The sequence below is a fragment of the Salmo trutta genome, chromosome 35, assembly GCF_901001165.1.
Source record: "Salmo trutta chromosome 35, fSalTru1.1, whole genome shotgun sequence".
In the NCBI taxonomy this organism is placed as follows: Eukaryota; Metazoa; Chordata; class Actinopteri; order Salmoniformes; family Salmonidae; genus Salmo; species Salmo trutta.
Genome location: NC_042991.1, coordinates 10,287,979 through 10,304,533, shown reverse-complemented (window position 1 = coordinate 10,304,533; position 16,555 = coordinate 10,287,979). Strand labels below are relative to the sequence as shown.

The following is a 16,555-nucleotide window of genomic DNA, read 5'->3' as shown; positions in this document are numbered from 1 at the left end:
TCACCCTCTCACCGTCCCCCCCTACTCACAAGGCAGGCAATACGCTTGACCTCATCTTTACTAGATGCTGTTCTTCTACTAATCTCACTGCAACTCCCCTCCAAGTCTCCGACCACTACCTTGTATCCTTTTCCCTCTCGCTCTCCTCCAACACTACTCACTCTGCCCCTACTCAGATGGTATTGCGCCGTCGCAACCTTCGCTCTCTCTCTCTCCTGCTACTCTCTCCTCTTCCATCCTATCATCTCTTCCCTCTGCTCAATCCTTCTCCAACCAATCTCCTGATTCTGCTTCCTCAACCCTCCTCTCTGCCCTTTCTGCATCCTTTGACTCTCTATGTCCCCTATCCTCCCAGCCGGCTCGGTCCTCCCCTCCTGCTCCGTGGCTTGATGACTCATTGCGAGCTCACAGAACAGGGCTCCGGGCAGCCGAGCGGAAATGGAGGAAAACTAGCCTCCCTGCGGACCTGGCATCTTTTCACTCCTCTCTACATTTTCTTCCTCTGTTTCTGCTGCTAAAGCCACTTTCTACCACTCTAAATTCCAAGCATCTGCCTCTAACCCTAGGAAGCTCTTTGCCACCTTCTCCTCCCTCCTGAGTCCTCCTCCCCCTCCCCCCCTCCTCTGCGGATGACTTCGTCAACCATTTTGAAAAGAAGGTTGACGACATCCTATCCTCGTTTGTTAAGTCAAACGACACCGCTGGTCCTGCTCACATTGCCCTACCCTATGCTTTGACCTCTTTCTCCCCTTTCTCTCCAGATGAAATCTTGCGACTTGTGACGGCCGGCCGCCCAACAACCTGCCCGCTTGACCCTATCCTCTCCTCTCTTCTCCAGACCATTTCCGGAGACCTTCTCCCCTACCTCACCTCGTTCATCAACTCATCCTTGACCGCTGGCTACGTCCCTTCTGTCTTCAAGAGAGCGAGAGTTGCACCGCTTCTCAAAAAACCTACACTCGATCCCTCCGATGTCACCAACTACAGACCAGTATCCCTTCTTTCTTTTCTCTCCAAAACTCTTGACCGTGCCGTCCTTGGCCAGCTCTCTTGCTATCTCTCTCAGAATGACCTTCTTGATCCAAATCAGTCAGGTTTCAAGACTGGTCATTAAACGGAGACTGCTCTTCTCTGTGTCACGGAGGCTCTCCAACACTGCTAAAGCTAACTCTCTCTCCTCTGCTCTCATCCTCCTAGACCTATCTGCTGCCTTTGATACTGTGAACCATCAGATCCTTCTCTCCACCCTCTCCGAATTGGGCATCTCCGGCGTGGCTCACTCTTGGATTGCGTCCTACCTGACAGGTTGCTCCTACCAGGTGGCGTGGCGAGAATCCGTCTCCGCACCACGTGCTCTCACCACTGCTGTCCACCAGGGCTCAGTTCTAGGCCCTCTCCTATTCTCGCTATACACCAAGTCACTTGGCTCTGTCATATCCTCACATGGTCTCTCCTATCATTGCTACGCAGACGACACACAATTAATCTTCTCCTTTCCCCCTTCTGATAACCAGGTGGTGAATCGCATCTCTGCATGTCTGGCAGACATATCAGTGTGGATGACGGATCACCACCTCAAGCTGAACCTCGGCAAGACGGAGCTGCTATTCCTCCCTAGGAAGGACTGCCTGTTCCATGATCTCACCATCACGGTTGACAACTCCATTGTGTCCTCCTCCCAGAGTGCTAAGAGCCTTGGCGTGACCCTGGACAACACCCTGTCGTTCTCCGCTAACATCAAGGCGGTGACCCGATCCTGTAGGTTCATGCTCTACAACATTCGCAGAGTACGACCCTGCCTTACACAGGAAGCGGCACAGGTCCTAATCCAGGCACTTGTCATCTCCCGTCTGGATTACTGCAACTCGCTGCTGGCGGGGCTCCCTGCCTGTGCCATTAATCCCCTACAACTCATCCAGAACGCCGCAGCCCGTCTGGTGTTCAACCTTCCCAAGTTCTCTCACGTCACCCCGCTCCTCCGCACACACCACTGGCTTCCAGTTGAAGCTCGCATCTGCTACAAGACCATGGTGCTTGCCTACGGAGTTGTGAGGGGAACGGCACCTCCGTACCTTCAGGCTCTGATCAGTCCCTACACCCAAAGAAGGGAACTGCGTTCATCCACCTCTGGCCTGCTCGCCTCCCTACCTCTGCGGAAGCACAGTTCCCGCTCAGCCCAGTCAAAACTGTTCGCTGCTCTGGCACCCCAATGGTGGAACAAGCTCCCTCACGACGCCAGGACAGCGGAGTCAATCACCACCTTCCGGAGACACCTGAAACCCCACCTCTTTAAGGAATACCTGGGATAGGATTAAGTAATCCTTCTAACCCCCTAACCCCCTATCCTCCACCCCCAAAAATGATATAGATGTACTATTGTAAAGTGGTTGTTCCACTGGATATCATAAGGTGAATGCACCAATTTGTAAGTCACTCTGGATAAGAGCGTCTGCTAAATGACGTAAATGTAAATGTAAGCAAGGGGCACCACCAAGCAAGCGGCACCAAGAAGACCAAGGAGCTCTCCAAACAGGTCAGGGACAAAGTTGTGGAGAAGTACAGATCAGGGTTGGGTTATAAACGTTGAACATCCCACGGAGCACCATTCAATTCTTTATTAAGAAATGCACCACAACAAACCAGGCCAAGAGACGGCCGCCCACCAAAACAAAGAGACCAAAGATAACCCTGAAGGAGCTGCAAATCTCCACAGCGGAAATAGGAGTATTTGTCCATAGGACCACTTTAAGCCGTACACTCCACAGAACTGGGCTTTACGGAAGAGTGGCCAGAAAAAAGCCATTGCTTAAAGAAAACAATAAACAAACATGTTTAGTGTCCACCAAAAGGCATGTGGGAGACTCCCCAAACATATGGAAGAGGGTACTCTGGTCAGATGAGACTAAAATTGAGTGTTTTGGCCGTCAAGGGAAATGATATGTCTGGTGCAAATCCTACACCTATCGTCACCCCGAGAACACCATCCATGGTGGTGGCAGCATCATGCTGCGGGGATGTTTTTTATCTGCAGGGACTGGGAAACTGGTCAGAATTGAAAGAATGATGGATGGTGCTAAATACAGGGAAATTCTTGAGGGAAACCTGTTTCAGTCTTCCAGAGATTTGAGACTGGGACGGAGGTTCACCTTCCAGCAGGACAATTACCCTAAGCAATATGCTAAAGCAACACTCGGGTGGTTTAAGGGGAAATATTTAAATGTCTTGGAATGGCCTAGTCAAAGCCCAGACATCAATCCAATTGAAAATCTGTGGTAGGACTTAAAGATTGCTGTACACCAGCGGAACCTATCCAGCTTAAAGGAGCTGGAGCAGTTTTGCCTTGAGGAATAGGCAAAATCCCAGTGGCTAGATGTGTAAAGCTTATAGAGACATACCCCAAGAGTCTTGCAGCTGTAATTGCTGAAAAAGGTTGCTCTACAAAGTATTGACATTGGGGGGGAAACAAGTTTTTGTCTTATTTCTTGTTTGTTTCACATTTAAAAATATTTAGCATCTTCAAAGTGGTAGGCATGTTGTGTAAATCAAATGATACAAACCCCCCAAAAAATCTATTTTAATTTCAGGTTGTAAGGCAATAAAATAGGAAAAATGCCAAGGGGGGTGAATATTTTCGCAAGCCACTGTAGCCATGCTGGTTAAGTGTGCCTTGAATTCAAAATAAATCACAGACAATGTTACCTGTAAAGCACCCCCACACCATCACAACTCCTCCTTCATGCTTCATGGTGGGAACCACAAATGCGGAGATCATTCGTTCACCTACTCTGCGTCTCACAAAGACACGGCAATTGGAACCAAAAATCTCAAATTTGGACTCATCAGACCAAAGGACAGATTTCCACCGGTCTAATGTCCTTTGCTTGTGTTTCTTGGCAGAAGAAAGGATCTTCTTCTTATTGGTGTCCTTTAGTAGTGGGTTCTTTGTAGCAATTCGGCCATGAAAGTCTGATTCCCATCAGTCTCCTCTAAACAGTTGATGTTGAGATGTGTTTGTTCATTGAACTCTGTGAAGCAATTATTTGGGCTGCAATTTCTGAGGCTGGTAACTCAAATGAACTTATCCTCAGCAGTAGAGTTAACTCTGGGTCTCCCTTTCCTGTGGCAGTCCTCATGAGAGCCAGTTTCATCATAGCGCTTGATGGTTTTTGAGGCTGCACTTGAAGAAACTTTCAAAGTTATTGAAATTTTTCAGATTGACAGACATTCATGTCTTAAAGTAATGATGGACTGTCGTTTCTCTTTGCTGATTTGAGCTGTTCTTGCCATAATATGAACTTGGTATTTTACCAAATAGGGCTAACTTCTGTATACCACCCCTTCCTTGTCACAACCCAACTGATTGGATCAAACGCATTAAGGAAAGAAATTCCACAAATTAACTTAACAAAGCACACCTGTTAATTGAATTGCATTCCAGGTGACTACCTCATGAAGCTGGTTGTGTGAATGCAAAGCTGTCATCAAGGCAAAGGGTGGCTACTTTGAAGAATCTCAAATATAAAATATATTTTCATTTGTTTACCACCTCTACATGATTCCATATGTGTTATTTCATAGTTTTGATGTCTTCGCTATTATTCTACAATGTAGAAAATAGTAAAAATAAAGAAAAACCTTTGAATTAGTAGGTGTGTCCAAACTTTTGACTGGTACTGTGTATATAAATACACTACCGTTCAAAAGTTTGGCGTCACTTAGAAATGTCCTCGTATTTGAAAGAAAAGCCATTTTTTTTGTCCATTAAAATCACATCAAATTGATCAGAAATACAGTGTAGACATTGTTACTGTTGTAAATTACTATTGTAGCTGGAAACGACAGATTTTTCATGGAATATCTACATAGGCGTATGGAGGCCCATTATCTGTCACGACCGTCATATAAATAATTGGACCAAGGCACAGCGTGAGTAGAGTTCCACATTTTAATGATAGTGAAACTTCCAAAACAACAAAGATATAACGATCGTGAAATACGTAGTGCACATAGGCACTCATACACAACAATATCCCACCAAGCAGGTGGGAAAAAGGACACACTAAGTATGATCCCCAATTAGAGGCAATGATATTCAGCTGACTCTAATTGGAAACCATACTTTCCAACATAGAAATATAATACCTAGAAACCCCCCTAGTCACACCCTGACCTAAAACACCATAGAGAACCCCGAGGGCTCTCTATGGTCAGGGCGTGACAGTACCCCCCCCAAAGGTGCGGACTCCGACTGCAAAACCTGAAATTAGATGGGGAGCGTTAGGGTGGGCAGCTAGCGTCGGTGGCGGCTCTGGTGCGGGACGTAGCACCCGCTCAGACCACGGATCCGGCCATGGAGCGGGCTGAATGCCGTGCCCGGACTGGGCACCGGCGCAGAGGAAGGCTCCGGCCATGGAGCGGGACTGGACACCGTGCCCGGACTGAGCACCGGTGCAGAGGAAGGCTCCGGCCATGGAGCGGGATTGGACGCCGTGCCTGGACTGAGCACCGGCGCAGAGGAAGGCTCCGGCCATGGAGCGGGACTGGACGCCGTGCCTGGACTGAGCACCGGCGCAGAGGAAGGCTCCGGCCATGGCACTGGCGCAGGAAGCTCCGGGCCGTGGACCGTCACTGGAAGCTCCGGGCCGTGGACCGTCACTGGAAGCTCTGGACTGTGAACCGTCACTGGAAGCTCTGGACTGTGAACCGTCGATGGAGGTTCCCGGGCTGTAAACCGTTACTGGAGATTCCGGGCTGTAAACCATCGCTGGAGATTCCGGGCTGTAGACCGTCGCTGGAGACTCCGGACTGTACACACGCACTGGTGGACGAGTGCGGGAGCCGGCACAGAACGTACCGGGCTGGGAAGGCGCACTGGAGGCCTGGTGCATGGAGCCGGCCCAGGTTGAACCGGGCTGGTGACACGCTCCTCAGGGCGAGTGCAGGGAGCCGGCACAGGACGTACCGGGCTGGGGAGGTGCACTGGAAGCCTGGTGCGTGGAGCCGGCACAGGTTGCGCCGGACTGATGAAACACACTCCTCAAAACGCTTGCGCTGCAACATACGTGGTGTATCCTAGCCAACATCTCTCTCTGATATCCCTTCCCCGGCGTCGTTGCTGTCCTCCTTTACTCCTCGGTGACTCCCGCCAAGGAAGGGTCTCGCATCCGCCTAGTATCTCTTCCCATGACCAACTCTCCTTCACCTCCTGGGCACGCTGCTTGGTCCTATTTGGGTGGGATATTCTGTCACGACCGTCGTATAAATAATTGGACCAAGGCGCAGCGTGAGTAGAGTTCCACATTTTAATGACAGTGAAACTTCCAAAACAACAAAGATATAACGATTGTGAAATACATAGCGCACAAACTAGATAGTCTAATGTACTTGTCCTCTTGCTCAGTTGTGCACCGGGGCCTCCCACTCTTTCTATTCGGGTTAGATACATATATAACTACATTATAAATGGTATTGTGTGAACTGTCTAGTTCAGTATATTTCAATGAATACACCCTCGTTTTTATTACGTGGTGTATTAAACTATCTTTTTTCCTCATTGAAAACAATAGACAACGAAGTTCTACTATTATTCATGAGATAGCTCAATAAAATATCGCTGAATGTCCCTGCCACTTGGTTAGCACTGAACTCTAAATCTGAATGGAGATGAAAATTCCTTGTATAGCATGATCTCACCTGATACATAATGTATAAGGGGTGAGAGAGAGAAGGAGAGAGAGATTGAGAGAGGGAAGAGGGGAGAGAGAGAGACAGGGGGAGAAGGAAAGAGGAGAGAGAGAGAGATATATGGAGAGAGAGGGGGGGAGGGAGAGAGAGAGGGAAAGAGGGGGATAGAGAGAGAGGGGCGGATGGAGATGGGATAGGTAGAAAGAAAAAGAGAGAGAAAGAGAGAGGGGGGGTTTCCCCCTAGAGAATCCAACCAGCTTGCTGTGGAGATGAGCGTTTCATTCCTCCCCACCGCCTGGTGACATAACATGTGAAATTCAACAGATGGGGCCACCTGTTTCCCTCCACCTCTCTCTCTCCCTCTTTCCTCTCTCTCTCTCCCCTCTCTTTCTTTATATCTTTGTTCGCTCTCTCTCTTTTCCCTTCAGCTCATTACAGATATTGAGTCACTGCCAGCATCTATTGGGGGGGGGGGGGGTGCTATGTATCTGCAGTCTCTCTCTCTCTCTCTTTCTCTCTCTCTCTCTCTCTCTCTCTCTCCCTCTCCCTCTTAATATGACAGGATTGTTCTCTTCACACCTTTGCTAAATGCAGATATAGCCTGACGTGCTCTCTGCATGAGCTATAGCGAGAGAAAGAGAGATAGGAAAGGAGAGAGAGAATTTAGAAAACCAAAGAGAGAGAGAGCAGGAGTGAGTGAGGGCGAGAGAGCAGAGATGGAAACGGAGAGTGCGAGTGTGAAATGAAATGTGTGTGTGTGTGATTGAGTGTGTTGCTACTCTACTGCGACTAGCAATGCTTTTGGCAGTAGTCTACGGGGCCAATGGACCCGTCCGTTCATCTAATCTCCTGTGATATCCTTGTAGGTTCCTGATGAGCAGATGAACACCATAAGGTAAAATGACGCTCTCTTTCTCTGTTCTTCCCTGACTGCCTCTATCCCTGCCTGCCTGCGAAGCACGAAGCAGCCCCCTCAGATCCATCTCTCTCTGTCTCCCTCTCTCTCTCTCTCTCCCTCTCTCTCTTTCTTTCTAGCTTTGACTCTTTTTCTCTCATTTAGTCTCTATCACTTTATATTCCCTCCCTCTCTCTCTCTCTCTCCTTTCTCTATCCCTCTATTCTCTCTCTCTCTCTCTCTCTCTCTCGCTCTCTCTCTTTCTCTATCCCTCTATTTTCTCTCTCTTTCTCCTCCCTCTCTCCACCCTCTCTCCACTTCTCCTCTCCTCCGCAACTGGGGGTTTCTCCACGCTTATCAGAGTTGAGTAAGCCAGCTCTGGATCACACAGCAGGGCTTTCACCAGAAGCCCTAGCACACACACACACACACACACACACACACACACACACACACATATACACACACACAAATACACACACACACACACACACAAACCCTCAGCACTGCTCCCCTCACACATACAGCGAGGAGCGGAGGCAGAAGGCAGCAGGCAGCCAGGTTTCTGTGTCATCATCACCAGCACCAGCGATTCACAATGAGGCTCTGTGTGAGCACCAGCGGAAGGTACTGCTTCTTCAACGGAGGGAACGTCTTTGATTTGGGATCTGGGGTTGGCATGATGTGTGTGTCTGTCCGTGTGTGATTTATTGGTACTGTACGTTTGCGCAGTTTCAGTTTGCTTCACATCGGTGTAGCTTAGAGCTTGAGTAGCATTTGCAACGATCATACAGTTCATGATTTGTTAAGGATACTATTAGAATGCCTCATTAGAGCATGTAGCTTCACTTATATGCATTTACTCTGGTACAGTTATACTCCCGATTGTTTTTCTGGCTTATTGTTCAACACAGTGAACATGTAAAATAAGAAGTGGCGTATATTGTATTTAAACAATACACAGCAGACACATCCTACTGTCCTCCTCTGAAAGCGAGAGAAAAGGCTTGGCTAAAAGGTTTGCTAATAAGGCGCTTAAAGGTTTGTTGCGTGAACTAGGATGTGTCTTTGATGTTTTAGCACTCTGATATTCTAATATTGTTCCGGGAAGTCTCTTGTGGTTTCAGGGAAGACACAAATCATTTTTTTTCAGTGCACTGTCATTTAGAGGGAGAACAAGAGCTATATAGCCTGGTTCCTCTCTAGGTTTCTTCCTAGGCTCCTGCCTCCTAGGGAGTTTTTCCCAACCACTGCTTGCTCTTTTGGGGTTCTGGCTCTGTATCTGTAAAGCACTTTTGTGAAAAATACATTTAATGAATTGATTGATAGTGATACCTAGCTAAAAGTATTCTTATCCTATGAACATTCATCATAAACCTCTCATGTTGTTAGATTAGTACGGTTAAATTTGATTACCTCTCTAAAATGTTATTGTTCCTCCCTCAATTATATAGTTTTTAATGCAACATCTTCAATACATTTCCATCAGATCAGCTAGAGTCTTCTCTTTTGTTTTGGTTGATTGGCTGCAACACGTAGTTCTATATACCTAGGCTGTAATATACTGTGTCAAGATTTTGAAGATTTACGAGGTTAAATTGCTTTTCAAAACACCAGGGAGGGTAAATGAATTTGATGGACTGTTTCACCAACAGCCCAACAGTATTGATTATCGTCACCTCTGTGACCAGTGTTAGCCGCTAACTGTTTGGCACTTGAATTATACAGTACAACATCACAAGTGCCAAATCTACATTACATTGGACGATAAGGTTCTACTCTATTCTCGTCTTTGGCTTCACAACACATGATTGACATAAAGAAACATTTCGTAATCAGGAGCAGGGATTGTGGCCTTATCCTCTCTTTTTTCTCCCCTATCTTTAAAGGGCTGCACTTCCTGATTTGACATTTTTAGAACGGTATGGTTGTTTGCATGTTGATTGCATTTTAATGTAGACCTATAGGGATGCGGAGATGTTCATATTGAATCGTATCTTAATTGACTAACTTCCTAACTTGTTTGATAAGAATAGTACAGATTTTCTCAGGGTACCGGTTGTCACTAGTTCCCAAAGCCGCAAAGTCAACATTGGCTATATATCAAAAACATTTATGAAAACCAAAATGTGCTTTTTGGTCTTCAATTAAGGTTAGGGTTAGGAAAAAAACGTGCAGCGTGGTTAAGGTTAGGTTTAAAATCCAATTTCAAAAAGAGGAATTGTAAAAATAGGTGGGGTTTAGCCATAACTAGGACTTTGTGGCTGTGGTAATTGTTAGTGACCATCTCCCTGCTTGCTTTCTCGCTCTTTCTTGCTCTCTTTCTGTCTCTCTTTCTGTCTCTCTCTCTCTTTCTCTCTCTTTGTCTCCTCTGCTTCCTCCTGCATGCATTGCATCCTGCCTCAGCCTCACCACTGTCTCGCCAGTAGCCTACTCTCTGGAATCCAAAATGTATTATGAGAATTTAGTAGCTTTTTCCCCCCGCTCCTGCTGAGGTAGGCTCTGTTTAACGCAATGACTGCATATAGTTTAACATTAGCGTCTTACTTCAATGTTATATTGATTGATTGATTGAATTTATTAAACAATTGTAAAATACACCTCCACATACAATTAGCTGGCTAAGTAATACCAGCCAGAGTCCTTCAACGTTACTGCAATAGAAGTCTCTGCCAGTAGCTAGTCACCTGACTGACTGTATCTATAAATGACTATTTACCAGTTGTGCGCCCACTCTTAGAGCGTTGTGTTTTTGTTTGTTTGGGGATGTCTGTAGACATGGCAGGAGTCTCAAGATGGTTTTAAAATGGCCTTTTGTCCAGCATCTCACAAAGACACTGTCCGCAGCATCTCTAGTTACCTACTTGAGCCTACTTCGAGCTGGGGTAGTTCATTTCATGTCTCAGGCCCTCAGCCTGAGCCACGAGAATGCGGAGTTAGCCGTTTGAGAGAGTGGTGGATGTGCTGCTAAAACAACCTGGACTCAGTGGAAGACGTAACATAGTAAAAGTAAATCCGGGACACTCCAATTAGTATGATATGTTACGTTTGGTCTGATATGTATTAATTAGTGGAAGTCTATCATCCATTTTGTATGATATGTTACGAATTACAATTCGTACAATATGTTACGAATTTGCAAAACATATGATAGGTTACAAATTGGTAGACATTTGTGTTATATGCCCACCCATCCAACCTGACTAACCAGGTAGCCTAGTGGTTAGAGCATTGGGTCAGTAACCGCGAGGTTGCTGGATCGAATCCCCGAGCTGACAAGGTAAAAATATGTCGTTCTACTCCTGAGCAAGGCAGTTAACCCACTGTTCCCTGGGTGTGATGTGGATTATGGCAGCCCCCTGTACCTCTCTGATTCATAGGGGTTGGGTTAAATGTGCAAGATGCATTTCAGTTGAATGCATTCTGTTGTATAACTGACTAGGTATTCCCATTTGCTTAAAATAAATATAATTCTTAAGTAAGTAGTAGATTTTCTTTAGTGTGTAGAAAATATATATTTTTTACGTTTATAAGGTCCGGACCTTGTAGTTACGGCCCTGTGTTTGAGGTTTTTAAGTGATTGGAATTTGGAGCTATGGACCTTTTAAAATATTGTCCCATGTACATTGTGTAATTTACTGATGGTCCCTAACTACCCCCATAGAGATATTGAATGTCAAACCAAATTCAGCGTTGGCATTACGATCAGGTCTCGTGCAGCTGTGCTCCGAATTGATGATTACTTGGGTGCTGCCAGGTGTGGGCATGTGGGCAGGATTAAAATAAACCCACAGAAATCACAGGTTAGTATTTTTCATCATTAATGTTGTTCTGGAGGCAGCTCTACAGACTGGTCACTCGGTGGCACAGCCACAAAGTTATAAAATCTGATTTTGAACCTATCCCTAACCTTAATCACACTGCTAACCCTAATACCTAACCCTAACCTTACATTAAGACCATAAATAGCAAATGTTTTCTTTGCAGCTGGCCTACCCAATGGGAAATCACTCTGTTATACCTCCAAGACAAGACTCATAACAATAAACATCAACCTGCACAGAACTGTTACGGTACCCTTCATTCCATGACATAATGTTTTTTCCTATCATTTCACAAATCTCCGTTTTAGACGAGACTGACTTTATGACCAAAATTATCCTATTTACACTTAACAAGTGTTTCTGACTCATATCAGTGCCACATAGGCCCAGAGAGAGACAGAGTAGCAGGGCAAAGAGGAAAAAAGTAGATTTACAGACAGATTTGACTCCAACCCCCAGAGTGCCTCACTCAGTGCTACTGTGCCAGTGACCCCAGTCTCCCAGCCAAAAAATGATGAAATGTGTTGAAATCTCTCCACTGTGTGTCCTCATTCTGTCTCTAATTTCCTGTATGTATTTTGGCCTCAGCCGGACGTAGTAGATGCACATTTTATCGACAGATGGCAGATGTAGGAGTGAGGAGCTTGCAGTGTTGAATGCAGAATTAGTGAGTTAGGTAGAGACTCAGTCTCACGGACTGGACTGGGCTAGATGGCTATTCGCTAATGAGCTTCTCAAACATGCCTCAGTGCGTTAGAAGACAGACCTGTCACCGGTTGGTCCTCGCTCTCTCTCATGGGTTAAAACTGTGGGATGCTGGCGTATTTGAGGAAAGGGTAGGCTCACTAATAATGTAGGCCTACACATAGGTTGCGAAGAAGATGTTGATCCTCTTGTTTTTTACATGTATTTTCTTTGTATTGTTATTCAAACAACGGCCTGGTTTCCCAAACTCAGATTAAGCCTAGTCTTGGATTAGAAATCCTGCTCCATGGAGAATTTCCATTGAAATAGCTGTTTTGTACTGGACTAGGTTTAATGTGTACGGAAAAACTAACATCCTTTGTTCCTGGGTTAGGATGACGACTTGTTATGGAGGTATCCTCTTTTTCCTAAGCTGTCTTTTCTTTTGGGGCCTACAGTATCCTGTGTGTGGACACGTGAACATACAGTACGCACACACGCACACACGCACGCACGCACGCACGTACACACACACATAAACACACAGGCCTCCGAGCAATGTGCCTAATCACTCCCTGTCCATTTGAGCTACAGTTACAAACAATGTGTTGTGCAGGCCTGGTCTCTCTGTGTGAGTATGTTGTATTGTGTTTGACTTGAACCAGATTTTCTGAACTGTTTGTCTCAGTCTGTCCAAGTATTGAATATTTTGAATTAATTATAGAATTTTTGGCTTTCATAACGTGTGACAAAGTCAACCATAACACGTTCTCCTTTTGAAAAAAATGACCTGTTTTTACAATCTGTGACTCAGTGTTACTCTGCCAGAAAAGTTCTACATCTCAGTTTAAGTGTAACTTTGGGAAAACAAATCAAATTCCAGGAGAATGGAGAATTCCCTGTAGGGTTGCTTGGCACCATAACATGTTTTATATGCCTGCGGGCAGAGGCTGTTTTGATTTCGGAACAGCATGTGTTTGTGTGTTGTTTTCCGTCCGTTGTGTGTGTGTTGTTTTCTCTGTGTGTGTGTGTGTGTGTTGTTTTCCATTTTGGGTGTGTAAGTGTAACAGTATAGCTTCCGTCCCTCTCCTCGCCTTGAACCAGGGACCCTCTGCACACATCAACAACTGACACCCCACGAAGCATCGTTACCCACCGCACCACAAAAGCTGCGGGGAACAACTACTTCAGGTCTCAGAGCGAGTGACGTCACCCGATTGAAACGCTATTAGCGCGCTACACCGCTAACTATAACTAGCCATTTCACATCGGTTACATAAGCACACTTGCTCGTGTTGTTTTTTTGCTTGTTATCGTTTTTCCGACATTGGTTCCATCAGGTTTTCGACATTTCGCTGATCTCAAATTCCTCCCAGGATCTGTGGCTTGATTATAACCCCTTCTCCTAGCTAAGTGCCATCAACACTGCATGAAATCCCTTCTCCCAGTAATTAGCCCAATGCTGTTGGTAAGGAGTAGTAGGATGTGGTGGCTTGGAAATGGAAACTACAGCCCCATTTATACCTGGTTCTAACATGCGTCCTTTGTCCTGATCTTGTCCACATTCTGATTGTGCCCACATTTTTGGATATGTGGGCAGGAAAGAGTCTTGGCCCTTGGTTGTAGGTCCTGGAGCCCTGCTTTAACTGGTCAAGTCACGTGTTAAGGAAACCCCTCATGGCAGATCCTGCAGATTGTCTACCTCCTGCGGGACCGAATAGAGCTTTGGCTCCATGGTGGTCTGGCTGTGACATAGAGTAGAGCCGTGGCTGTGTGGTTAGGGCAGATACTCTGGCTGTCCAAAGGCAAGCCACATGAGTCAGCCAGGCAGCCACTCAGGGCTTCCGCTTTAATGCTGAGTCTGGGCCTGCGATCAGGGCTTTCCTGCCAGCTAATCGGTCTACCGGGGTAGACGAGTGCAGGGAGAGACAGAGTGATGGGAGCCGTGCTTGGTTCTCTTTTCATCGCTCCCTTTCGTTCTTTCTCTCTTTTTCTCTGTCTTTCTCATTTATTCGTTCTCTCATCACCTCTCTCTCTTTCTCTCTCTCTCTCCACTCCGTCTCCCTCTTTACTGCAGGATGGCAGATCTGAAAAGCAGGCCCTCTCCTTCCCTGCAGCCCCTGCTCTCTCTCTTCCCTCCTACCTCATCCCCTCATCACCCCCTCCTCCTCTCGCTGCTCTCAATACCTTCATTTTCAGCCCTCCTCTGAAATGTCAGCATGGCACATGAGTGGGAGGCAGATGCAGCTCCATCTGAATCGAGAACAGTGTATGTTTTCTCTGATATGAGAGGATTGGGTCAGAAAGGGCATTCAGAGGAGACTTAGTGAGGGAGTTTGACACCAAGAGAAATGTGTGCGTGTGTCAGTGAAAGTTGTGCGTTACCTCCCAGCTAGAAAACATTGTTAATTTCTCTCCCAGGGAGGCTTAGATTTAGTGGGAGTCTTGGTGAGATACACACACTAGGAAACACACACACACACACACATTAAGAAATGCACACACACACAAAGACACATGCACACAAATGTATGTGCACACGCAAACACACAGAGACACACGCGCGTGTACGCACGCACACACACACCCACACACACACATTGTGTGTGATGACTCAGAGGGGAGCAGCTGGAGTTGATAAGGCCCCAGTCGTGAGGGTGAGCTGTCACCATCTGGAGGAATGCATGTCTCCCTGACTCACCTCAACTCAAGGGGCATAACAAATGATCTCTCAATGACAGTATCTGTGTGTGTTCGTGCATCTGTGGGTATGTTTGTATGTACACACGTGCGTGTATGTGTATGCATCTATGTGACAGCCTTAGTATGACGTTTATAAGGCCCACTCTTGCCCTCCATCACTGTGGCTGTGTTTGAGCTTCGCTGTGTTCACGGCTTGAGAGTCCATCTTATTCTAAACCCGGAGGTGCTTTGATCAAGCCGAAGTCTGTCTCCTCTCATCACCCGCACAATTTGTCTGCCTGATGACAGCTGCACCTGTGCTGTGGACCCATTCGAGACGGGAGCAGAAATATTTACAGAAGTGGGCCCTGCCGGAGCAAGTCCATTACCCCTGTCATAGTGCTTTAATGCTAGAGAGTGAAGAAGTGAAGATGTGTCCGTTTCTCCCAGTATGCACTGCACGTACACTTGAGAAATGAATTTGTTTGGATGATTCGGTCTAATCACTGTTGTGGTTTTTAATGGCTGCTGAACTGTCTCTTTGCTCTGTTGACAGGAACAACAGAGGTAGAAAACTCACTCAGACAACTCACTCAACAGGGCAAACTTAACTGAACCCCCTCCGACGAGAAAAATAGGCCCCACTCCCTCCGACGATTCGAAACAAAAAACGCACATGAGAGGGAGCGAACACAGCAGACAAACCATGAAAAAGATATATGTCGGAAAAACGGCCCTAAAAGTTTCCCGAAATGGCAGTAAACATCAGAAAAAGAGGTAAGAGAGAATGCTGCAGAACATCCCTCCATCCCTCCATCCCTCCATCTGCCCACTGGGGTCCTTCCATCCCCCCCATCTTTGTCAAGTGGTGGTGAACAACTCAAGTGTTCTTCCTCCAAAACAGAGTCATTATCCCGCCTCATCGTTCTCTCATCGCCGACTGCCACTGAAATGACAGCACTCATTACCGTGTGACTCAGTGGCCATTTCCAGAGGTCACTAATGTGTGATTGGCGTTATAAGCTCATGCTCTTGTCAAGTAACAAACACCTGTGTTGTGCCATGTATCGTGTTGCAAGTACCTTGCAAAGGGGGGGGGGGGTTGTTATGGCATGAAAAGCATTCAAACAGTGCCAAAAACACATTGGAGTAAGCATTGACTTGAGAATGGGATGCTATTCAAATATTAGGGTTGTGTTATTCCATTTAGTCAGAAACCATTAGGTGTGAGACTTGGAGCAAGTGCAATGGTGTCCGGAGCATTGTCTGGAAATGATTAATATTCAACACTTTAGGCAATTAGGAGTGAATAATGGTATTATCAGTCCACTGACTTTTGTTTTTATTTCCCGAACCAATAGCTTAGTTTTCTCTCATGTGTTAAGTGCACGCTCTGCTTGCCTTAATGGGAATTTGAAGCTATAGAGCTTTTTTGCATGTGTATCATCTGGCTTTGGTGGTTGTGTTTTTTGTGTGTGTGTGCTGTAGTAGTGTGTGTGTCTGTGTGTTTGGAATGTAGATTGGAGCGGTTTTTTTTGTTTATGTGATTGCATTGGTCGTGTGAATTTATGTAATTTACACAGTCACTTTACTCATTTTAATTAAAGATACTGACGTCTCCGTGATTGAAAAAAAAAACATTTAAATGAAAATTGTATCACCCTTTAATTTAGGGACTTCACTGTTGAAAGGAAACGTCTTCATTTTCATCCTCTTACATTATCTTGGTCTGTACCCGCAACCTCTCCCTCCTATGATCTTGTTAAATAGATAGAGGGATGAGAGC

General features: G+C 46.0%; 1 protein-coding gene across 8 annotated transcripts in view; it reads left to right on the top strand.

Moving 5' to 3' along the window:
• The first annotated feature begins 7,375 nt into the window (after positions 1–7,375).
• The window catches only part of si:dkey-174m14.3 (brain-enriched guanylate kinase-associated protein), a 34,173-nt gene continuing 24,993 nt past the window's right edge, over positions 7,376–16,555 (top strand). Inside the window, exons 1-2 of one of the 8 annotated variants that reach the window (XM_029733284.1) lie at positions 7,376–7,579; positions 9,469–9,501. In XM_029733284.1, the coding sequence (XP_029589144.1) occupies positions 7,566–7,579; positions 9,469–9,501 (47 nt within the window). In that variant the 5' untranslated portion in view covers positions 7,376–7,565. Of the gene's footprint in view, positions 7,580–7,903; positions 8,207–9,465; positions 9,502–14,960; positions 15,219–15,325; positions 15,547–16,555 lie in introns of those variants that run through there. The other 7 variants (XM_029733280.1, XM_029733278.1, XM_029733283.1 and 4 more) reach the window with 7 other exon arrangements.